This window comes from Puma concolor, chromosome A3, assembly GCF_028749965.1.
Source record: "Puma concolor isolate L17-30 chromosome A3, mPumCon1.1.hap2, whole genome shotgun sequence".
Taxonomy (NCBI): Eukaryota; Metazoa; Chordata; class Mammalia; order Carnivora; family Felidae; genus Puma; species Puma concolor.
Genome location: NC_141669.1, coordinates 2,456,140 through 2,481,694, shown reverse-complemented (window position 1 = coordinate 2,481,694; position 25,555 = coordinate 2,456,140). Strand labels below are relative to the sequence as shown.

Below are 25,555 nucleotides of genomic sequence, written 5' to 3'. Positions count from 1 at the left end.
CAAGCGCCCGATGCTGGAAGTCCGGTGATGCTGCAACGACGCCCAGAAACTTCTCTTCATGGAATAAAATACGCCCAAGATGAACAGGACGGAACTCTGCTTTTTAAATAATATGCCTCCACCATGGCGGGTAAAGTGAAGAAAATGGTGCCCGTTTGGCAAACAAAAGGCGGGTTTTGCCATTAAAAGTGCAGTCACTTTCTCTTTCCACGGGCCAAGACAGTGTCCCCGAGGAAATAACGTGCGATCCTCCAAAAAGATAGTAGAAACAATTGGTTTCGCCCGTGCAGTCTGGAGGCAGCTTTGCTGGAATCCCAGCGGGTTTATTTTATTTTCCATAGGTGTCCGGGTGGGGAGTGGGGGGAGGGGGGGGTACTCGATGCAAAGTTCTCCTGCTAATGAGGCCAGGCCGCCCGGGTCCAAGCCACTTGGCAACAGTTACACGCTCTTGTAACTCATACTAAAATCATGTAAACTATGAGCCTTGTTTCTTTAAGTCTAAAAGTGATGAATAGTGGTTTTTTTTAATATTTTTTTTAATTTTTTTTAATGTTTATTTATTTTTGAGAGAGAGAGAGAGAGAGACAGAGCATGAACAGGGGAGGGGCAGAGAGAGAGGGAGACACAGACTTGGAAGCAGGCTCCAGGCTCCGAGCCATCAGCCCAGAGCCTGACGCGGGGCTCGAACTCACGGACCGCGAGATCGTGACCTGGCTGAAGTCGGACGCTTAACCGACTGAGCCACCCAGGCGCCCTGATGAATAGTGTTTAACACGAAGGTGCTCAATTTTACAATTCTAGTTTTCAATTTTTTACATAATTATTTGTGGTTGCTGTTGCTTCATTGTTACTGTTTTTCTGTAATGCAAATAATTTAAAACTGGATGAATGCATCGCCTTTTCAGATCAAATATAAACTTTAATCTGTGCAAAAAATACAGAGAATCCACTTTCTTTGCTAATGCGCTGTACCAAGGGGCTTCCAATCAATGCAGAAACCCCCTTCTCCCATATTTAAAATATTGCCCCGAAATAACCCTAGAAAAGAATGTTCTGCACAAGTTATATTACAATGCATTCATGTGATATTACGCCCACAATAGATTTGCTACAATGTTTCCATCCATTGGTTTTCCTTATGCCAAAAGAATTCTTTCCAAACATGGGTCACTAATAATAATACAGGAAATAAATGTTTAAACAGGGTCATGTTGTGTTTTTGCTTAAATCTTTAAAGATATTTAACGTACACTCTTTACCTGAGTGTGGGGAAATAGGAACTCTTATGAACTGAATTGTGTCCGCCCCCCCCCCCAAATTTTGGCATCTCTTGCAGACCTAAGACACACGCACATACACTGTGGCTGCAGCTAAAAGTGTGCACAGTCTTCCTCAGGGGCGAGTCAGTAACACAGACTGATGAGACGTCTGTGATCAATAACTATTGACCCATTCTTCCCACTTTGTGAAATCCAGCCCATGGAAACGAAACAGATTTACATGCAAAGATGTTTCCCATAGGATTATGTATAGAATCGAAAATATAAAACCAACCTGCATGTCCAGGTACCCAGGAATGTTACGTAAATCGTCGCACAGCCATACGATAATAAATTGTGCAGCAGTTTAAAATTGTTTATGCAGGATTTGCATTTACGGGGGGAAATGGTCAACTATAACGGATGCTGTAAAAAACACGACAGAAGGCACAAAGAGAACACTGAAGGTAAGCGTTCTTCAGGCCAGTGGCGGTTGTCCGAGGAGTGAGATAAGGGATGTTTATTTTATTCTTCACACTCTTGGAAGTTCCCACATTTATTTATAATAAGAATGTAATTTTTAAAGACAAGGAAGGGAAGTAAGTGTTATTTCCAACGTAAAAATTAGGAAATTACAAGTTCAGAGGGCATGCGGGATGGAACACATCTCCCAAACTGAAGAATGAACTAGACCCCTTGCTTTGCCCGGTTTCACGGATCAGACGGTCCATCCGCCACCCGACAGATGACCGACCCCACCTAAGTGCCCAAGAACGGTTTCCGGGGAGAGTCTGCCATGGAGAGGTGACGGACAGGCAGGCGCCCCTGAGCACTGGGCAAAAGCCAGGCGTGGTTAGATGAGGGAACGTCTGAAATTTGGAATGTTGTGCAGCCATTGTTTTAAAGCACAGCTTATCCACATGGGCTCCTATGGAACCACCTCCAAGATGCATCATGTGGGGAGAAAAAGGATACACAGAGGTATTTGTAGGATACATATGCTTGCCAAAGCCTGGATCTCCCAGCCTGTCTTACAAGGATACAAGGGGGGGCACTCACTTTGAACATAGAACTTTTAGAGCTATATATGGCCATGGGCACAGATTTTTCGGGCCACAAAAAGATAGTTACATTTTTTTTTTTTTTTTTTTTTACAATAACCATTTCCACTTCTTTTTTTTTTTTTTTTTTTTTCAACGTTTATTTATTTTTGGGACAGAGAGAGACAGAGCACGAACGGGGGAGGGGCAGAGAGAGAGGGAGACACAGAATCGGAAACAGGCTCCAGGCTCCGAGCCATCAGCCCAGAGCCCGACGCGGGGCTCGAACTCCCGGACCGCGAGATCGTGACCTGGCTGAAGTCGGACGCTTAACCGACTGCGCCACCCAGGCGCCCCAAGATAGTTACATTTTTTAAAAAACTTTGAAATAAGAGAAGAAGTTAAAGGCATAAACCTACTACTCAACACACCTTATAATGTGCTCATTGGTGTGTAATAGGAAATATTTTTAATTTTTTTGATGTTTACTTATGTTTGAGAGAGAGAGAGAGGGACAGAGTGTGAGTGGGGGAGGGGCAGGGAGAGAGGGAGACACAGAATCTGAAACAAGTTCCAGGCCCCAAGCTGTCAGCACAGAGCCAACACGGGGCTCGAACCCACGAACCACGAGATCATGACCTAAGCCAAAGTCGGACGCTTAACCGACGGAGCCACCCAGGAGTCCCTAATAGGAAATATTTTAAATATTTCAAATAGGACATATTTTAAATTCTTTAAGATTTTTTTTTTTTTTTTTGAGAGAGAGAGAGAGCAAGTGGGGGCAGGGCAAAGAGAGAGGGAGAGAGAGAATCCCAAGCAGGGCCTGCACTGACAGTGTGGAGCCCGATGCGGGGCTCGAACTCACAAAGCACAAGATCATGACCTGAGCTGAGATCAAGAATCAGACGCTTAACCGACTGAGCCCCCCAGGCACCCCTCGAGTTTTTAAAATAGGAAATATTTTCAATTTTGTTTAAACAGGAAATAGCACAGAGATCTAGGAGCGGATCTTAGGTGACGATGATCCGCCGTCACAACACCTGTCACGTCACAGCTTGCTTAGCGGCAGAAGCAGGACATAAACCCGCGCCTCAGCCCCCACACTTCAAACCCACGTGGCCTCACCAGCTCCGTTCTGCGGAGACCCAGGCAGGCAGGGGAGCGCCGGGCTCCGGGTCCAAACTCAGCCGTGACCCCCCAGCACCCCACCCCCCCCATCTGTGAGGAAGGGAGAAACCACTTTCTCCCTTCAACATCGAAGCCACCGGAACCCATCGCAACTGTTTTGTTTGCCTGTTTTTGCAGTTACAAGGTCTCCAAGCAAACATGATCAGGTCTTTGTAGAAAAGACACTGCGTTTGAATGGATATTTGGGTCCATCTAGTGGAATTTCTAGCACACCAATATGAAGGACGAGGCACAAGCTGCCGGGGGTAATGGTCTGTAACAGACAAAACTTGTCCATCAAAATAAGTGAGAATCACTGATGTCTTGGCTCATGCAAAAAAAAAAAAACAAAACAAAACATAGGTTCTTTGCCAGGAAGGACCGTGAGATTTGTATACATTCTTCAGAAAGAGCTGCCCTTCACAAAATTTGGAAATGCTGTGCCTCCCGTCATGTCCAAGCAGCTCTCAGATTTGTAGAAGGTGCAGGGAAAGACCCCACCACTGAAGGCTGCGCCTTGCAGACACGTAAGGGGCCGTATTTTACAGACGTGGTCGTCGAGGTTCTGAGGGGACAGGCAGGGGCCACGTTTGGCCAATAAACAGGGTGTGTTTCCTGCGTCCTTCTGCTTCCCAGTGTGTTCTTTCTACAGCCCCAGAACGTAAGGCAGACTGGCCCACAAAGCTGTCTCCATCAGCCCGGACGTACTGCCCCGGGCACCTCTACAGCTATAGCCCCGGCTGTGGCTCCCAGGGCCACACTCCAGTCCTGCACCAACGCTTGAGCGGGAAGTGTGGTAACCCTACAGGTCTTTGCTCGTGGTGGGAAAATAACTTGTAAAGTGTCCTTTCCACGTCCAGCAGCGACAACTGCTAGATGTTTTTTAAAAAGTGAAAAGCCTAAAGCTAAATTCTGTGTGTGAGGCCCTCGCCCTTCCAGCCCCAAGTAAACTGTTCAACAGCCTGGCAACTGGATTGATTTCCAAAATCAAGGTTCAAAGAGAAGAAAGGATACACGGCACCTGAAAGGCTGAATCATACAGGTGTCCCTGTCGGAGAGAGAGAAGGAGAAGGGAGGAGAGGAGCACAGGAGGGGGGGGGGAGGAGGAGGAGAAAAGAGAGGAGGGGGAGGAGGGGGAGGAAGGGAGGAGGGAGGAGAGGAGGGGAGAGAGGGTGACGGTGAGTCTAACTGGAACTTTATCTTTAAGGAGCCACAGCAAATAGTGATCTGTCGCCCTCGAGGCCTTACTCACTTGACGAGCCGGGACGTTCGCTGGAAGGTTTGCCACCTGGAAGGCACATTCAGGTCACAATGTACCACCGGTTTGATCTGCAAAAAGAAAAGGCAAGCCTCGGGACTCGGTTCAGACAACCACTTGCTAAATACGGTTTGCCCAGCACCGCCCCCAAAACAGCAGTGCAGGGGGGCGGGAGGCCTTGCTAAGGGAGCACAGGGGAGGACCCAGGAAGGACTCCGGGGGAGCAGACTCCCTGCTGGGAGGGGCCGGGACTCCCAGACGCAGGGCAGGTGACCTCATGGGGACGGGGCGAGAGGGCTGTGAGTTCCGAGGCCGGAAGGTCGGGTGCGAGGGCGCGGAGCGCGGCGGCCGGGAGGTCACAGAAGTCCAGAGACACAGACCCGGCCGTTGTGCTAAGGACAGGCCAGCAGCTCGACCAGCAAGCTCCCGTGATGTGCTCCCCAGGCGCCCGGCTGGGCCAGACTGCGGCCCCAAGAACGGGCGTGTGGCCCCTAAGTCAGCCCGTGGGGTTCCAGCTAGGACGTCCTGTGGCAGGAGACAACACCCCCCCTGCTCCCCGGACCCTGCTCTTTCCTGTGACTCCAACCTGGGGGCTGAGCCGCCCCCCGGGGCCTGGTCAGCTTCAACCTCACATCCCCTGGGGCCCCGACAGCGGGGAGGAGAAGGATGTCTGAGCCCTGCCACGGGCAGGCAAAATCCCTCTGCGGGGGGTCCTACTGTCGTCATTGACAGCCTGGGTGGGGCGGGATCAAGGCCACGGCCCCACAGTCTCGAGGCCCCTCCATCACGGTGACCTCCTCTGAAAGTCGCTCCCCCGCTACGTTCCTTGTCTGTCCCACCTCTAGAGGCTCCGCCCCTGAGACACCAGCCCCTCCCACCTCTAGAGGCTCCGCCCCTGAGACACCAGCCCCTCCTACCTCTACAGGCTCCGCCCCTGAGAACCAGCCCCTCCCACCTCTACAGGCTCCGCCCCTGAGACACCAGCCCCTCCCACCTCTAGAGGCTCCGTCCCTGAGACACCAGCCCCTCCCACCTCTAGAGGCTCTGCCCCTGAGACACCAGACCCTCCCACCTCTAGAGGCTCTGCCCCTGAGACACCAGACCCTCCCACCTCTACAGGCTCCGTCCCTGAGACACCAGCCCCTCCTACCTCTAGAGGCTCCGCCCCTGAGACACCAGCCCCTCCCACCTCTAGAGGCTCCGTCCCTGAGACACCAGCCCCTCCCACCTCTAGAGGCTCTGCCCCTGAGACACCAGCCCCTCCCACCTCTAGAGGCTCTGCCCCTGAGACACCAGACCCTCCCACCTCTACAGGCTCCGCCCCTGAGACACCAGCCCCTCCCACCTCTACAGGCTCCGCCCCGAGACACCAGCCCCTCCCACCTCTAGAGGCTCTGCCCCTGAGACACCAGCCCCTCCCACCTGTAGAGGCTCCGCCCCTGAGACACCAGCCCCTCCCACCTCTAGAGGCTCTGCCCCTGAGACACCAGCCCCTCCTACCTCTAGAGGCTCTGCCCCTGAGACACCAGCCCCTCCCACCTCTAGAGGCTCCGCCCCTGAGACACCAGCCCCTCCCACCTCTACAGGCTCCGCCCCGAGACACCAGCCCCTCCTACCTCTAGAGGCTCCGCCCCTGAGACACAAGCCCCTCCCACCTCTACAGGCTCCGCCCCTGAGACACAAGCCCCTCCCACCTCTACAGGCTCCGCCCCTGAGACACAAGCCCCCCCCCAACCTATAGAGACTCCGCCCCTGAGACACCAGCCCCTCCCACCTCTAGAGGCTCCGTCCCCGAGACACCAGCCCCTCCCACTTCTAGAGGCTCTGCCCCTGAGACACCAGCCCCTCCCACCTCTACAGGCTCCGCCCCGAGACACCAGCCCCTCCCACCTCTAGAGGCTCTGCCCCTGAGACACCAGCCCCTCCTACCTCTAGAGGCTCCGCCCCTGAGACACAAGCCCCTCCCACCTCTAGAGGCTCCACCGCTGAGTAAGACTCGGCATTCAGGGCCTACCTAGACTCTCGTCACACCTGCTCCAGCACAGCGGGCACAGCGGTAGAGGGTGTCCCCCAGGGCCTCCGGTTGGGCCTCCCGGCCTGACCTGTCTGGATGTCCGGTCCCCCTCCACTCGCTGCCCCTGCCATGGTGCCCAGCTCATTTACACACAGAGACTGCCCAACCTGTGACGTTAGTGCAGCTCTCCTGAATCACCCCAGTGGGTGAAAGTATCTATAAAGTTCCTTCGCCAAGAATAACACCGACCCGCGTACCCGGGGTTCACCCTGGGGTGTAAGAGTGAGCTGCACGTACCCTTAACACGGGTGACAAGGTTTGGGCATCTCATGGTCTCCCCAGCACTATTTTTTAGACAAGGAGAGGAAAATGTGCTGTTCCAGGTCTTCTGAAGGAGACGAGGAGGCAGCGTCCACGTGGGGCAGGTGGAGAGGGTCAGGAGGACTGGGACTGAGCGGTGGAGAGCCCCTTCGGCGTCCTGCTGAGGGCCTGAGGCACCATTAGACGCAGGGGACAACTGGCCGAGAGGCACCGGGACAGCAGAGCGAAGCTGGGAGGCAGCCCGGTGGCTTTGGACTCGGACAGACCAGGGCTCACCTCCCAGCGCTCACTGTCCGTGACTTTGCCGGGACTGTCTCACCTCTGAGCTGCCATCTATGAACGCCTGCAGCGGGGACCATACACCTCGCAGGGTTTGGGGGAGATATTTGAGGGATAAATATTCAATCCAATAAACATGAGTCTCCCAACACACACAGAGACGCAGAGACGCAGAGAGACGGAGGTGGGGAGAGAATGGAGAGGGACAGACCACAGACCATCTGGCATCTCAGTCTCATCACGGCCCGGATAGAATCGCCAACTGTTCCCACAGCCCGCTGACCGTCCCCAGACTTCCCGGTCTCAGGAACCGGTGCCAGCACAGACCCATGTGTTTAACCACAAAATCTGGGGACACCACTGTGTCGTCTCCTCCCTTACACCCCGCATCTCTCAATTCTGCCTCAAAACCGTATCCCCGGACGCGTTCACTTCTTGCTGCCCCCACCGCTGCCACACTGGCCCCGCGGCCCCATGTCTCCGCAGCTCGCCCCCCGCCCCCCACAGTCCCTTCCCCACAAGGAGCCGCGGTCCTGGTAATCACCCGTCGCGATGGGCTGCCCCCTGGCTTAGAACCCCAGCGGAGGAAACAGCGGCAGACACACGACAACCCCACCCCTCCCTTCCTCCCCACGCCACAGCCCGCGTTTGCCTTCTTCCAAACATCAAGCTTGTTCCTGCACTAGACCTGGGGCCTGGAATGTTCTCCCGGGTCTTAGCACAGCTTGCCCTTTCTTGCATTAAGAAGTCAACTCAGAAGCAGTTCCTCAGCGACCCTCCCCGACCAATATGGCCATCGTAGCATGTAACACTGTCTGATAGTTTTGTGTTTATTTATTTACTTATTATTGTTTCCTCTTCATAGAATCAAAGCCTCCTGAGAGCAGGGACCTCGGTCGTCATGTTCCACCAAGGACCTCACTGCCTGAACAATGAGCTGCCCACCGCAGGAGTTTGAGAAGTATGCCGTGAATATGGATGAATGAATGACAGATGAATAAATGATAAATGCTTCGGTGGCAGGTGAAAAACAGCTCTGATACTCCAGGAGGAATCCTGGAAAAAGTGAGGTCACTGGAGATTGTGGTAATGCACACGTCCGTCCACTGTCACCCTCTTGTCACGTGACATACAAAATTACTTTCTATATAGGAAATTATACACGCCTGCATAGCGTTAGCCAAAAAACCAAAGCCGTATCAGCAATACCACGAATTTACTGACCTGGTTTATAACACAACAACAGAAATTATTCCCTGCAAAATTCTGTGAAGGTACAACTACCCTAAGAAACAGCTTTCTGGCTGATGGCATAAAATTATGGAAACGGTGAGATAATGGCTTTTTTTACGTGTCAATGATTCATTAACCCTGCTGTCACCTGCCTAATTAAATAACTGCAGCAATTAAATACATGATTCTGGATTTTTTTTCCTGCATTTCACGTGATCTACTAAGAAAGCACACGTGGCTTTCTGTCACTGCCCGACAGGGACGACAGGTTCCAACATGGTGTCTCACTCACCTGCCGAGAGGCTGCGGGGCTCAGTGGGCTTTCGGGCTCCGTAACCAACAGTCCGAGGTAATTAAACCAAATCCGCAGCAATGCCAGAAGACCCCCGAGGTAACCACGGGTGTGTTTCCCCGAGTGGCAGCTGTGGGCTACTGAACGCCTGCTCTGCATCACACTACATTTGTGCCCAGCCCTCAAAACAACCGGGCAAAATACCCACATGGTGACCAATCAGAGCCACTATGTAATCTCCACAAGGACACACTGTCACTAAAGTGTCCTGGCCATGACAAGCCATCAAAAATACCTTATGGTAGATTTTAGCCCATTGGGAATTGGAACCTATACCGGCGTGGCACTTGGGAGCCTGCGTCCGCGTCGTCCGCGATCCCAGCCCTGGTTCCACCACCGTCTCCTCACACCACCGTGAAGACGTTGCTGTGCCCACATCCTCGTGTGTGAATGCGGATCCGCTTCCGGGAGGGACAGCGCCAGAGGAGATGACGCATCGCGAGGCGCTGAGCAAAACGCCGGAAATGAGTGAAGAGCTCTTGGCGGTTGTCATTGTTGTTGGCCTCCGAAGTCCTTGGTCTTTGCGCCCCATCGAGCCTCTCCAGCTACCCTCAGTGAACATCCTCCCAGCCTTTTCCGTGCAAAACTTCAAACCAGAAAGACCCAAGGGACTCTGGCACCGAGAAAAGACCTCGTCATGGAGCCGTAAAGGGAGGATCTCATAATTAGCGAACGGTGCTTGTCGGGGTCGGGAACGTGCAACCTGAATTAACAGAGATGGCCCCTCCGCCACTCGACGGTAGACGCTAAACACACGCAGTCGCCACAGATCACAGAAACACTACGGAAGGCGCAGTGGGCTCCGTATGGTTCATGTAATTCATTAGGGAAAAGGTCATCCTGGACCACCTCCGAAGTCACTTCATTCCTCATTCTGTGATCCTCTGAGTCAAAAAAATAAAAATAAAAAATCAGCGTCACTCTTTCCCCAAAACGGCCAAGAATCTCCCTAGGTTAGGCATTCTGGAGCAGTGTGCAAGGGACGGGAGGGAGAGCCAGGCCGATGGGAAGTCGCCCTTCATCCACCCCGGCGCCGTTGCCTGTAGAAGTGGGGCAAATCTGGGCAAACCCTCAGCACCTTTGCAGCCCTCCCCCTGCGTTACACTGCATTGCACTCTCGAGGGGGACGTCAGGCACGTGTGTCCAACACATGGTTGGGGAGATGGGTTTTCGGCCTTCCTGGTCGTGATGATGATGAATTTTTATTTCCCATTTTTTGGAAAATGTTGAGATATTTTTACATTAAAGAAGAAGAAAAAGAAGAACCATGACTGGGGTTTTGTAATTGACTTAGCTGATATCATGCATCCATGAAGCTCTCTCAGGGTCTAAATGTTAAGATGTCACCCCCTCTGGGAAGCTGGGAAGGACGCAGGGGCGCCTGCCCAGGCCTCACTGAGGGTTTCCCGACTGAGACGCCGTGGGCAGGGCAGGTCCCCCGTCTGGCATCCTGCGTGTCCTCTACGACAGCGACAGAGGCTGAACTGAGCCATGGGGAGCCGTGAGCGGAAGGGCTGCGGATCACCCCGGCGGCTTCCCCGGGACGCCCACGGGGCTTGAGGCCCAGACATTGTGTGGAGTCAGCAAGGCAGTGGTCAGAGAAGAAGCCAAGAGCTCTTGACCTCTGACAACAGCGGGGACTTTGGAGCCTCGCAACGACAGACATTAGAGCAACTAGGATCAACGGAGGTCTTAACTCCCTTCTGGCATTTTGCTAAGCAGCGGGAATGCGTCACCTCGTTTCACATTACTTGTACCAAGAGCAATGGTGTTTCCCACGTAATTACTCCTCCCGAATGCCATTCAAGGTTTTGTATTTCAGATCCTACTGGATTAGTGATTTCTTTTGTTCTAGTGAAAGATGCTTTATCTCCCCCAAACTAGTTGGCATTGCCAATGGCCCTCGTACACCAGTATCTCTCCCTCACCCCCCTGATCACCATCTCAGCAAACCTCAGGCCTCTTTCTCAAACGGAGGGGAGCACAATACGCAAAGCGAGTAATCAGCCAACGAGAGTCCTTGGAGTGAGCCTGACATTCAGAGGACATCCTTCAATCATTCCCTTTGTAAAAATTAAATAGTAACCAATGAGAACAACCACTCCTACTGGCCTGGTGTTGACCACCTACATTACCTGCAAAGCCTCAAACGATGGCAGATGAATAAAAGAACTGAAAGGGAAGAAAGAAGGTGAAACTGTGAGGGTGGAGAATTAGGGAAAGTGCAAACAGAAGCTGGGAAAATAAGAACGGAAGTAGGGACACCTGGGGGGCTCAGTCGGCTGAGTGTCTGAGTCTTGGTTTCAGCTCAGGCCTTGATCTCACAGTTCGTGAGTTCAAGCCCCACATGGGGCTCCATCTGACAGTGCAGAGCCTGCTTTGGATTCTCTCTCTTTCTCTGCCCCTCCCCTGCTCACGCTGTCTCTGTCTCTCTCTCAAAATAAATAAAGTTGGGGAGCCTGGGTGGCTCAGTCGGTTAAGAGCCTGACTTCGGCTCAGGTCATGATCTCACAGTTTGTGGGTTCGAGCCCCGTATCGGGCTCTGTGCTGACAGCTCGGAGCCTGGAGCCCGCTTCGGATTCTGTGTCTCCCCCTCTCTCTGCCCCTCCCCTGCTAGTACTCTGTCTCTCTCTGTCTCAAAAGTAAATAAACGTTAATAAAGAAAGAAAGAATAAACTTAAAAAGATTTTTTTAATAAAATAAATTTAAAAAAAGAACGGAAGCAGGGTGAGGGTGAGTGCTCCCGAGCACGTGTGCACTTTGTCAGTATCCGTGTGGTCAGAAGGGACTAACTCTGCCTGTATGTTGAAACTGTGCGGTTAAAAGAAATAGGGAAGCTGCTGATAAACGCTATCGGACGGAAGGGGAGGAGTTACCCCCGTCAGCCTCCGCGATGAGCCTAGGGAAAGCGGGTCCACCGAGCAAGGTCGGCAGAGAGGGGGTGAAGGAAGCAGGCGAACACGCCAGCATGGCACCGGGGCTGTGGCGTGTGCCCGAGCCAGCCGCGCCCCCTCGGCCTGACGCCAGGACTGGAGTCTCCATCGTTGGGCCAACATGTTGTCCCCATGGTGTCTCTGACAAAAATGCAAATGTGTCACATGGCGGAGAAAAGAAGTCAGCTCCCTCCTGCCACAACACAGCAGAAACCACCCATGAAGGACTGTGCCCTGGGAGGGAAAGGCGCTCGGGAGCACACAGGAGAAGGATGTCCCAAAGAGAAAAGGAAGAAAGCAAGGGTGCAGAGACAGTCACCCCAAATAGAAGCCTGTCTCCCTACACATCAGAAGACAATACAGTTCCAAGCAGAATCAAGGAGGGGTGCCCGGGTGGCTCAGTTGGTTAAGCGTCTGACTCTCGATTTTGGGTCAGGTCGTGATCTCACTGGTTCATGAGATCGAGCCCTGAGTCAGGCTCTGTGCTGACAGCGTGGAGCCTGCTTGGGATTCTCTCTCTGGCCCTCTCCTGCTCTCTCTCCCTCACTCTCTCTTTAAATAAATAAATAAACTTTTTTTAAAAAACAGAATCTAGGGGCGCCTGGGTGGCTCAGTCGGTTAAGCGGCCGACTTCGGCCCAGGTCATGATCTCGTGGTCTGTGAGTTCGAGCCCCGCGTCGGGCTCTGTGCTGACAGCTCAGAGCCTGGAGCCTGTTTCAGATTCTGTGTCTCCCTCTCTCTGACCCTCCCCTGTTCATGCTGTGTCTCTCCCTGTCTCCAAAATAAATAAACATTAAAAAAAATTTTTAAAAAAAGCAGAATCCATGAAATAGAAAACAGAACAAAGAAATGGAGAAACACAATGAAACCAGAAGTTGGTTCTTTGAGAAGATTGATCAGATTGATAAAACCGAACAGACTTGGCAAGAAAATACAGAGGAGACACAAATGACCAGGAATGGCAGGAATGAGGGAGGTCACATCACCAGAGGCCACAGATATTAGTTGGATAAGAGAACAACTTCATGCCAGTGGACAAATTAAATGGACATTTCAAAGACACAGGCTAGCAAAGTTTACTCAAGAAATAGACAATCTGAGGAGCCCTCTATCACCTCAGGCAGTTGGATTTGTAGTTAAAAACCTTCCCACAAAGACAACTCCTGGCCCAGCTGGCTCCACTGGTAAATTCTACCAAACACTTAAGGAAGAAACGATACCAAAACCAGAGAAAAACATTGCAAGGATTTAAAAAACTACAGACCAACATCCTTCCACGAACATAGTTGCAGAAATTCCAAACAAAATTTTAGCAAATAAAATCCAACAATAAAGAAAAAGGACAAAATTTCATGAGTGAGATTTGTCCCAGGAATGCAAGGTTGAGTTAATATTTGAAAATCCATCGGGGTGCCTGGGTGGCTCCGTCGGTTAAGTGTCCGACTTTGGATCAGGTCATGATCTGACCATGGGTTCGAGCCCCACGTCGGGCTCTGTGCTGACAGCTCGGAGCCTGGAGCCTGCTTTGGATTCTGCGTCTCCCTCTCTCTCTGCCCCTCCCCTGCTCACAATCTGTCTCTCTCTCTCTGTGTCTCAAAAATAAATAAACATTAAAAATATATAAAATAAAATAAAATAAAATAAAATAAAATAAAATAACAATGACAAAGCAGAATGACTCAAAGATCTGCCAATAGCGGTAGCTTAAATAATTATGATAGGGGCGCCTGGGTGGCTCAGTCGGTTAAGCGTCCGACTTCGGCTCAGGTCACGATCTCGCGGTCCGTGAGTTCGAACCCCGCGTCGGGCTCTGTGCTGACAGCTCAGAGCCTGGAGCCTGTTTCAGATTCTGTGTCTCCCTCTCTCTCTCTGACCCTCCCCCGTTCACACTCTGTCTCTCTCTGTCTCAAAAGTAAATAAACGTTAAAAAAAATTTTTTTTAAATAAAAAATAATTATGATAGATTCACACGATGAAATTATTAAAACATGTTGCAGAAGACCATTTACTGAATGAGATAATGGTCACAAAATATAGTAAATAAAAAGCAGATTAGAAAATAGTGAGCATTGATGGATCCCAATTCTGCAGACATATATACACGTATGTACGCATGTACTGTGTGTGTGTGTGCTTCTGTGTATACCTACTTGCTACGTGTGCATAAAAAAGCACCTGGAAACAGACATGACAAAGTCAGAGCGCTGACCTTTGAGGGGTATTGTGGATGACCCCCGTTCTCCTCATGGAGTTATCTGCACAGCTTCTTGGCATTTTTTCTCAATAAGGACTCCTTTCATAATCAGATATTTTTAATGAAAAAGTGTATACTCCTAAAGAAAAATTACAGAACTCTTTGGGGCGACTACAGTCCCATTGGTGTGAGGACACAGAGGTCCCCACTCCAGAGCACTTGCTATCAGGCACCTCGCCTAACATTTCTGATCAAAGCCTCCTCAGCTGGAAAGCAAGGGGGGCTGACAACATAACCTGGAAGCTGCCTTCTTGTCCTCCAGGGCTAACTGCTCGTTCTAATCATAGCGCCGAAATGCACTCAGGGTACGTGTAGACTGAACTTGAGGGGAACTTTTCAGAATCGTTGCTTACTCCCCGTGCCTGCCCCACCTGGAGATGGGAAAGCAAGTGCCCGGGTCTTAAGAATAATCATACACCATGCCCACTCTGTTTACTAAGGTGGCCCTGACATTCAGTCGCTGCTGGAATTGTTTCTTTTTTTTTTAACTTTATTCATTTTTGAGAGACAGAGCATGAGCGGGAAGGGGCAAAGAGAGAGGGAGACACAGAATCGGAAGCAGGCTGCAGGCTCTGAGCTGTCAGCACAGAGCCCGACACAGGGCTTGAACCCACCAACTGCAAGATCATGACCTGAGCCGAAGTCTGACACTCAACCGACTGAGCCAGCCAGGCGCCCCTGGAGTTGTTTCTTATTGGAGACTTGCCTGCCTGCCCTTGGCAAGTTACAGTAGAAGGTGGGGACGTACGACCTGACTCATCGCACTGCCCTGAAATGCAGACTCTGAGGAGACAGCTAAATGCTCTGCAGGCTGATGCTGGAGCTCCAGGGCTGTCCTTTACCGGAACTCGGCTGCAGATTCAAGGGCACACTAAACCCTGCTTCTCTAAACTGTGGAGGAAGAGGGCCAGCACTGATCTCTTTCTGGAACATTATGCATATTTCACCATTCGGTCCTCACACCGGTTCAAGGAGGAGAAAACAAGAATACCAAAACCAGAGGCACCAGGGTGGCTCAGGACGAAGTGCCCAACTCTCAATCTCATGTCAGGTCATGATCTCACGGTTCATGGGATCGAGCCCTGCATCAGGCTGTGCGCTGGCAACACGGAGCCTGCTTGGGATTCTCTCTCTCCCTCTCTCTCTCTGCCCCTCCCCTGCTCTCTCTCTCTCTCTCTCAAAAATAAGCATTAAAAAAAAAAAGAATACCAAAAGCACCACTTAGAGAATAATCTCAAAAATCTCCTCTTTGAAATACCCAACAAAATGACAAGTCCGTTTTTTAAGAAAATTTTACATATTATATTATATTATTAAATATATGATTCATATTTATACCATATATGATATATAAGAAATATAATATTATGGATATTATATAGTATTAATATATAGTAAATATATTATTATATTTCCATATTATATTATATAACATCCTAAATCATATTATAGTCTAAATATCAGCAGGATATCTTGCTTAAAACTTAGCAATTTTTGTTGCTTATTTTAAAAGGTGGATCTCTTATTTTTTTATTTTTTTAACATTTATTCATTTTTGAGAGATGAGAGAGACAGAGCACGAGCAGGAGAGGGGCAGAGAGAGAGGGAGATGCAGAATCCGAAGCCGGCTCCAGACTCTGAGCTGTCAGCCCAGCACAGAGCTCGACACGGGGCTCGAACCCGTGAACCGTGAGATCATGACCTGAGCTCAGGTCCGACGCTTAACGGACTGAGCCAGCCAGGTGTCCCAAAAGCTGGATCTCTTTTATACATATTAAATAGAATTTTTTTTTTTTTTTTTTTTGGCTAAGAACCAGGTGATGTGAACAGAGCGAGAAAAGGTTCCACACTACAGAGCTTTCAAATGTGTATCAAGCACAAAAATGTTAAGAACTTGGGGCAAATCTTTAAATTGAGCATTATAATTAGCTTCAACGTTATGTAAATTAAAATAGCTTTTCCTGACACCCATCTTTCCAAATCCCCCGTAACAAAAGAAAAGTGAAAAGTTTCAGTAAATAATTGCACAGTGTGTCACAGACGACTATCTTTCTAACCGTGGTCTTAGGGTATTTTTCCTGACTTCCGTCACGTTAGTTACTTAGGGGCTTCGACAGGTATGACAACCCCGCACAGTGGATTCGGGTTTCCAGAGCAACGGGCCTTTAGAGGCATTCCCTACAAAATGCTAGTCTTCTAAAAGTGACATTATTCAACAGTGGCATTCGGAGTTTTCCCGGATCATCCAATTCATCCCACCGTTAGTCATTAGCACCGAACACTTACTTCCTTCAACTTGCTCATCTTTCCAGGTTTCCTGGGAACTATATGAATATAACTGCAAAAGAAGAAAGAAAAACCTAATTAGAAAGTAAATAATTTAGGGGGGTAATGTGAGCCTCTTCAGAGAGGACTCCTTCTCAGCACTCGGACCTGCAAATCCACAGCAACTTGAAACTAAAGTCAAGAGTGCCACAGTCTTCCGTCGACATAGAACAGCAGTGTCATGGTGGGACATTATGGAGGGTGTCCCACTGGCTGCCGTCGGCATGGCCCATGGGAGACTGTCACCTGAATGGCACTCTCCTATAATGTTATTAATCAAAAAGGAACCCGAGACATCATTTATTCCACTTTCTTTTCTACCAGGTCACGGAAGGGCCCAGAAATGAGCTCATCAGAGTCCCACAGATTGGCCAGAGTCAGAGCGGAGTCCCCCCCCCTTGCAGCTCATCACCACCTGCACTGTCCCCTCCTGTCACACAGAATTACATCCCTGTCCCCATTCTGCCCGACAGTGAACACCGGAAAAAGCCACCAGAGGAGCACGGATGGGAGTCCGGCTAATACAATTCCTGGCACTTGGGGGCTTTTGGAGAGACCTCCATACGCCTCAAAAATAGAACAGATGTTTTTTCATGATAATAAATACCTTAATTTTGTATCTTTCAAGGTTTCTTCCTGATTAAAAAAAAAATTACATTTGAGTTTGCTGCTGTTTTTGACAGTTTTATAAGATTCAGAGAAGTGTTGCCTACATTGGCAGCTGGAAGGAAAAAGGAAGTAAGAAATATTCAGTAGAGCCCAGAGTCACAAGCCAGACGGGCCCACAGAGGCCAGACGGGCAGTGAGGACGCTGGCCCAGGGCAGAATCTGGGGGGAGGGGGGTTCTGCAGGGCACAAGGACACCTCCTGTCCAGGGTGAACACCTCCCACAGCCCCAGGGCACAGTTTCCACGCGACAATGCAGACAACTAAAAACTTAGTCCTTCCGAACAGTCAAATCCTCCATTTTTTTCCAATTAAACTAAAACTCTATACTATTCCATGAACTGCCTCATTGCAAAATGTCCAGCCAATTCACATCTTTGAAAACTGTGATCCAAACTAAACAAGGCAGCGCTCAGGCCCCTCCGGCTCACCACCTCCGCCCGGCCCTTCCATGAGCTCTTCCGGTTTTAAGCCCCCGCATTCCGTGTTTGATTGTGAACATCAATCCCCAAACGAGACAACTTATTGCTCAGTAAATGGAAACAAAAAGCAAAAATAAATGCGGAAACACCAAGGCATCAAAAGATCCGGCAAAGAACGTAAAATGCTGTTTGTTTCCATGCTGCATCCCAAAGGACGCATAAATAGAACAGAAAGAGGGGCTAAGTACTTCCTCAGAGACCCAGTGGACCGGAGTGTCCAGGCCGGGCGCTTGGAGAAGGCGTTGGTGGGGCGTGCTGCTTCCAGAGAATAAAGGAAAGGAGGAAGCCGGCCACGAGAGTCAGGCCAGGCATCTGCAAGTGCTGCGTCCATAACATTCTCACAGCACCGCTCGGGATGTGACGCCGCACCACATGTGAGTTGAGCCCATTTCGGTGGTGAGGACACCATCCCCAGCAAGCTTATTCCATGTGCTCAATGCTACTGAGATAAGGAAAGGCCAGGATGCACTTCAACCCAGTTCAACCTTCTTCTGTCCCTGAGACCACGTTCCTGCTCCTCTGTCCTGTTCCTGCCACCTGCTATCCCCGGCGTCCAAATGGGCGGCAAGGAGACACGAGGAAAGTTAGGGTGCAGGCAAACTACGATAGTGTTACCGAAAGGGCCTTTGCCTCGTACCTCAACTGCAAACTCGTAAGGCAAAGAGAGACCATTCCTGGGGCAATCCAAACCCTTCGGGGTCTCCCCCAAACTTGCACACACACCCCTGCACACGCACAATGCCCTGGTTTACAGTTTGTGTGTGTGTGAAGATGGCTCTCTCCTCAAAAAGAATCATGAGTTCTAAGCTTTACAGGACATCTTTAAAGTAATGTTTAGCCTATAATATTTTGTTCTATGGAAGAAAAAATTGTGTTCTTCATCTCAGATTAATTCACTCCAGAAAATGTGAGAGATGCTTGAGTAATGATTGGATTTTATATCCACCTAGATCTGATGGGGTTTGTCTCTTCAGTGTAGTGTTCTGCAGCTGTTGTTTCTAGAAGAGCCCCAGGATGGCTGATACGTCATCGGGTCTCACCGCAAAGTTCACTTGCCCGTGGCACAGTTAGAAGATTATTTGCTGGAGAAAATTAATTTTAATTGCCCACTGGCTCGGTAATTACAGGATATAAACTGCAACCAGCACCAGCTTACCGATACCAGCGGAAATCAAGCCAAAATATTTCCCAGAGCTGCATTCACCCATGTCTGGGTGCTGATTTCATGATTCCTTGAGCTAAACAGTGGTGGAGACGGTGAAATCTAAACATCACTCCGTGATCATCGTCATGCAAACGGCACCCATCCAAGCGCAGCCCCGCAGCCACATGGACGATGCCAGACAACCGAGGCTTTGGCCACGTGACAGCCCCCGTCTGGCCTCCGCTCTCCCGTCGCTGGACTGGACCAAGCCGCCTCCCTCCCGGAAAACAACAACAAACACTAAGAGATCGGGGAAGAGAAACGCCTCAACGTCTCCATATTCCGGCCACGTGTCCGAAGAATTTCAGACACACCATGCAAGTTTCCCTACCGAAGCAGGGGTCTAACAGGGTCTCTTAGAAAACGCCTCGCCCCACAAGACAGAACAGAGAGGAGCACGCGCTGAACAAGTTCCAGGCATGTCCACCTGTGCTGTCCCTGCCCCAGCTTCCTTCCTCGTCAGCTTACAGGAAAGACACATGTGATTTTCGCCAGGAAGTGTTTGGGCGGGAAAGTTAAGTGCTTTTCATTATACGTGCATTGAAAAGGACTCTAAAGTCAATTTTAGTAGGAATATCTTCTTCTCTTGTTGGAAAGCAACACTGAATAAGGATTCTAGTAGGAAATCGGAATTCAGCACATGCAGTGTCTAAGCCTGTTTGGGCTGTGGTAGCAGAGATACCCCAGACCCAGCGGCTTAAACAACAAACATTTATTCCTCACGGTTCTGGAGGCTGGGAGGCTGGGATCAGGTACCAGGGTGAGTGGGTTCCAGAAGGGACCCTCTTCCTAGTTCATAAATGGCTGCCTTCTTGCTGGGTCCTCACGTGGTGGAAAGGGTAAGGTACTCTCTGGGGTCCCTTTCGTAAGGACATGAATCCCCTTCATGACCGTTTCACTGCCATGACCTACTCAGCTCCCAAAGGCCCTACCTCCAAATAACCACATGGGGGATTAGGTTTCAACGTATAAATTTCAAGAAGATACAATAATTCCATTTACAGCCCAGTTAGAGTTATACATAACCTAATATGTAACTAACCCTGAAAAACATCATTACAAAATCAAACATCTACAAAGGGCTATCTGTGTGCTTGTCAGCGAGTTCTCACACACAACAGGATTATCACCGTAATAAATTCAAATCTAAAACATCGTGGCATTAATCCAATACCTCTTGGCAATCCGGGTGTCTGTGGATTAAGATTCTCCTTCAAAAACAAGAGGAGGTTAAATTTGCATCTTTGCAATGCCATTAAGAATTCGGATCACAGGTCAGCTTCCTCATGAAATTACACTATCTGGGCGGTCCCCCCAAACTCCCATGACTGGCTGAATTTGGGGTGTCTCTGGGCAGAGAGCACTGTCGGCACGTGGAGAAGGAGCACGGGAGCCCTCTCCGGAGAATCTCACCTTCACCTCAGCCCTCCAGGAGGTTCCTCAAACAAAATCCACATAAAAGGAGTCACTTGCAGTCCGAAAGTAAACGAACAAGGAGGTTACTATCTCAGCTGAGAGAAACCAGCTGAAATAACAGAAAACAGAAACAGGTTTCCAAGACCAGCATCACGGACGCAGAAAGACAGTATTTCAAGAACAGCCAAGCCTGACGGTACATGCAGGACCAAGAACACTGAAGAATGACACAGATTATTGAAAAAGAACCACACAGAAGTTTATTTATTTATCTATCTATCTATTTATTTAGTTTTAAAGTTTATTTTTATTTATTCTGAAAGAGAGATAGAGAGCAAGCAGGGAAGGGGCAGAGAGAGGAAGACAGAATCCCAAGCAGGCTCTGAGCCGTCAGCACGGAGCCCAGTATGGGGCTCGATCCCATGACCCGTGAGATCATGACCAGAGCCGAAATCAAGAGTCAGACGCTTAACTGACCCAGCCACCCAGGTGCCCCAGATAGAATTTTTAGGAATAAAAAAAGTAAACAATTTAAGTTGGAAACCCAGTGAACAAGTGGTTCAATGCTGTGCATTTTATACACAGCAGAAAAATTAGCCAAAAGATCCGTGTGATCTGTGTGAAGTACCGAAGTGCAGCACAAAGGTAAAAGGGAGAAATTCAGGACCGAGTGGTGGACTCTTGGAGGTTACCGTCAATCAGAAAGGCCAACCCACATGGACCCTGACACAGAAAACACAGAGAGCAGAGAGCATAAGACAGAGGCATCCTCTGAAGACAAAATGGCTGATGAAAGTTACCACACCAGACTCATGAGAATTCAATCAATCTGCACTTGGACGTACCATTTAAACACAATACACTGAGGTCAAAGAAAATGAATTTTAAGCAGCCAGAAAAGATAAAATATTACTTTCATATATGCAAATAATGATAGCAGACTTCTCATCAGCAAACTCGAAGTCAGAAGACAATAGAAAACCACCTTCCGTGGCCTGAAGGACACCGCTATCCACAGGACCACAGGATCATATGTCCAATAAAAATATACATGAAGAACAAGGGCCAGGAGGCTTCCCCCCCCCACCCCGGGAACCATGGGCTAAGCAACTCTGATCAACCTGTCCACTAAAAACTAATAAAATGAAAACATCTTGAAACATAAGACATCTAACAGGATAACATCTGAGGAATCGCCAGGCCAAAATCCAGGAAATAAAGGGAATCCAAAGACGTGAGCTTGATCCCTGGGGCCACTTTAGCCCAGGGGTTACTCTTGACTATGGACAGAGATGTTGAACCACATCCTGGACAGGCTGCGTGGCCAACAGGCAGAAGTACATGCTCAGGACACAGCAGAGGCCGTGGCTGCTTCTGAACTACCCCTCTTTGTGAGCCGGGACCCCAATGGGGTCCATCCTGTCTCCCAGCCACGTGGGTGGCCCAAAGCATCTCACATTCTGAAGCTGTATGAAGGTACTCCCGAACCTTCCCGAGCAGGTGTCTGGCCAAAGCCCACAACAATCAGCTTTGGCCAAAGAGAAAATCACCCTAGACTTCAAATTATTTCTGCAAATGAGTTTTGAAAGTCACGTCCAGCACAGACAGACAAATAGGCAGATAGAGAGAGAAGACAGCATAACAGAGAACCAGCAGTAACAACATACTTTGGAGCTTCAGCCTGGCTCCCTCCTGGATCACTCCTGCTGGGAAGACCGGGCGGTAAGTCACCTACGGAGAGGCTCCCACAAGGATGAAGCTTCCTGCCTCGGCACCAGGAAGCACCCGCCCCAGTCAGGCCTTCAGATGACGGTAGCCAGCATGCTGACTGCAACCCCACGAGCGCCTCTGAGCCAGAACCACTCAGATAAGGTGCTCTTGAACCCCCGATCACAGGGACTGCACGATAATAAAGTTGTTTTAAGCCAATACGCTTGGAGTGATTGGTTATGCAGCAACAGACAGCTAATGCACCCTCCTAGAGAGAATCTTACCCGTACACACCGGAAGACATGGAAAAGAATGTTTACAACAGTGTTGTTTATTTTAGCATAAAATTAAGAGCAACCCAAATTATCCATCAATAGATCAGACAAGTAAGGATGTTTTAGTCGATGCAAATAACATGGCGGTAAAAGTGATTGCCCTACAGCTACACTACTGACGTGAATGAGTCTCACGGCACATTATCGTGTGAAAAAGCACCAACAGAAAAGTATGTACAATGTAACTGCATTTATATAAAGTACACAACCATAAAACGTTGAAAAATCTGTCCTTGGGGAATGAATTTTTATAAAAGGATGATTATTACAAAATAGTGATTACCAGTGGAAAAAAGGCTGCAGGTGACAGGTTTTAAAATACTGGCCACGCTCTTTCTTAATGCACACTGTGGTTTACACAGAGTTTTGCTTAAACTGTACACAGAATTGTATCCACTCCTGTATGAACTGTGCACAGAAGCGTATACATTCCTGTATCTACAGTACCTTTCACAGTACAAGGAATGGGGTCAGGAGCAGTGTAAATAAAGACAATATATCTCTGAAAGGCAGACACAGGAAAGAGGTCAGGAGCTCACAGAGGAGGAGAAACAACTTTCCCCACTTGCATTTTGTAAAGGAAGCCTTTTCGGAGGTCCTGAGCCTAAAACAGAATCTGTCACAGTGGTGACCCCTTTCTCCTCTTCTGTGCCGACTTGTTTCTTATGTCCCCCAAAACAGACATTGCAAAAGCTCTCACAGCCTGTGCAGCCCCCCGACACTACGCCGTGGCAAGAAGAGAACGCGAGCTTGACTCTCGCGTTGCAAAGACATTTGTATGATGACAGGTACGAAGAAAGTTTAGAGAAACTGCTGAGGGGCCTGGAGTACCCTCGAGAAGAAAACAGAACTGTGCCGTATCACCCCGGATGCAATAAGATCTCAGAGATGGTGGCGGGAGTCAGGGGCTCAACAAAAACGAATCTAACGGACGTCTTGGGCAGACACCATCCAGTGCAACTAACAAGCTGAATGTGGCCAATTTCCTGCGTGCGCCCACAGGCGCATCTCCCCAGGACAGTTTACGCCCCTCCCGGCCCCCATCCCGATCTCAGCAGACACTGGGGAGGGGATTTCTTTGCTGCCCACGGACATTCACCGAGTCTGTACACAGTGTGTGCCGGGATTCCGGAGATCACGGGCACAACGCGTGTCCTCTGCAGGGTCACAGTCTAGCAAGAGACACCGCCAGGAGACGCATGGATTACACGGCTTAGCAAGCGCCCTTCCTAGGAGAGTGAGTGAGCCTCCGGGCAGGCAGAACACCAGGCTGGGGCAAGCCGTGCAGGGGGTGACTGGGGGCTGGTTCCTGCCTCCCAACCTGCTCCCCCCGACTTCCCGGGCGTGGCTAACTCCCTTTATTCTTCCAGATCCTTGGGCCAAGGTGGCCTTTCCAGAGAGGCCTGCCCTCTTGGCCACAGCCCGCCCACTCCTCGTCCCCACGTCCCTTCTGACTCTAACGGAAGACGTGCTGACAGGAGGTGGACGCCAGCCCTGCCCGTGGCCAGCGGGGTAGAGTGGGCTGTGGGCACAGGTGGGCTGAAGGCAGAGGTGGGCTGAGGGCACAGGTGGGCTGTGGGCACAGGTGGGCTGAGGGCACAGGTGGGCTGAGGGCACAGGTGGGCTGTGGGCACAGGGGGGCTTAGCGCACAGGTGGGCCGAGGGCACAGGTGGGCCGTGGGCACAGGTGGGCCGAGGGCACAGGTGGGCCGTGGGCACAGGGGGGCCGAGGGCACAGGGGGGCTGAGGGCACAGGGGGGCTGTGGGCACAGGTGGGCTGAGGGCACAGGTGGGCTGAGGGCACAGGTGGGCTGTGAGCACAGGTGGGCTGAGGGCACAGGTGGGCTGAGGGCACAGGTGGGCGGTGGGCACAGGGGGGCTTAGCGCACAGGTGGGCTGAGGGCACAGGTGGGCGGTGGGCACAGGGGGGCTGTGGGCACAGGTGGGCTGAGGGCACAGGTGGGCTGAGGGCACAGATGCGCAGGGAGCACCGCCGAACTCGCCGGGTCACCGCGCGGAGGGCAACTGGCCGCGCAGGGAAGGGGCGCCGCACTCACTCGAGCTTCTTGAAGGGCTCGCGGCCGGCCGCCACGTACTTGCCGCCGGCCTGCAGCGCCTGCAGCTCGCGCACCGGGTGCCCGCGTGTGGGCGTGAAGAGGCACCGCACGCCGAACGGCACGTCCACCTGCTCGGTCAGCTGCTCCAGCAGCGCCTGGAAGGTGGGCACGCGGCGCCGCGGCACCACCAACCTCCGGCCCACGAAGAACGCGTCCCCGTTGCGGTACACCAGAATTGTCTTGGCCGGCGTCGTGTCCACCAGAACGTGTGACCTGCGCGTGCCCATGGCCCCGCCATCAAAGGGCCGCCGGCCACCGCCCGCTGCGCTCCAGCCACTGGGCACCCAGGGCGTGGGCGCGGGGACCGCGGGGCGGCTCCCCACCGGTGCTGACGCGACGCGGCAATTGTGACCGCCTGCCTGCCACCTGCTGTCGGGAGGGAAGCCCGCGGGGGGAGGGGGGGTTGGGGGGAGGGGAGGGAAAGGTGAGGGGGCATCCGAGAGGTGGGGGGATGGGGGCAGGAAGTGGGAACAGGTGAGGGGGCATCCGGGGGGTGGGGGGGTGGGGGGGCAGGGAGTGGGAACAGGTGAGGGATCCGAGAGGTGGGGGGGAGGTGGGGGGGTGGGGGGGCAGGGGGTGAGAACAGGTGAGGGGGCATCCGAGAGCCTAGACAGGTGGGGAGGACGGAGCTCTAGCGAGGGGAAGGAGGCAGCCTCTGTGATCTCTCTGCAAAGGTGGCAAGAATGAGAGGCCGGGGACATTCACAGCCACCTTCCCACCGCACTAGCCAACCTCCTATGCAGAAGAGGTTGGGGGATGGGCCGGGAGCGGGGGCCATCAGGACCATCTTAACAATCAAAACCGTGTCCAGGAGGATTTGCGTGGACCCATTCAGGGCATGTGAGAAGCCGGGTTACGAGCACAGCTAGCATACAGTGTCCCGAAGGTTTAGCATCCGGAACGCACCTTCACTGGGGAAGAACAATTCAAGGGGGTGTGTGTCCTTGTGAACGTCATTCCTTATTCTGGGTAACAACGGGCCCATCCTCTTGAGCTGAGAAGATGAATGGCTCCAGAAATATGTTTTTCCAGTGGTTTTGATGGGCTTAAACTTTTAAAGACAATAAGCTACAAGTATCACTTACCGAATCTACATGCAGAATGTACAGAATTCAATTCTGTAAATATCAATATCTTGTAGTGTTTTTTAAAAAAGTGATCTTTAAGAGACCACCTATCTTTCACGACCA

At 50.9% G+C, this 25,555-nt stretch overlaps 1 protein-coding gene across 6 annotated transcripts in view; it reads right to left on the bottom strand.

Annotated features, from left to right (window-relative positions):
* The window catches only part of DCDC2C (doublecortin domain containing 2C), an 84,104-nt gene extending 59,470 nt beyond the window's left edge, over positions 1–24,634 (bottom strand). For 5 of the 6 annotated variants that reach the window (XM_086699941.1, XM_086699942.1, XM_086699943.1 and 2 more), the window contains exons 1-3: positions 24,345–24,634; positions 16,397–16,448; positions 4,719–4,795 (exon numbers count right to left, since the gene is read on the bottom strand). In XM_086699941.1, coding sequence (XP_086556067.1) covers positions 4,719–4,795; positions 16,397–16,448; positions 24,345–24,592 — 377 coding nt within the window. In that variant the 5' untranslated portion in view covers positions 24,593–24,634. Of the gene's footprint in view, positions 1–4,718; positions 4,796–16,396; positions 16,449–24,305 lie in introns of all 6 variants that reach the window. The other variant, XM_086699946.1, reaches the window with a different exon arrangement.
* Positions 24,635–25,555: the final 921 nt, after the last annotated feature.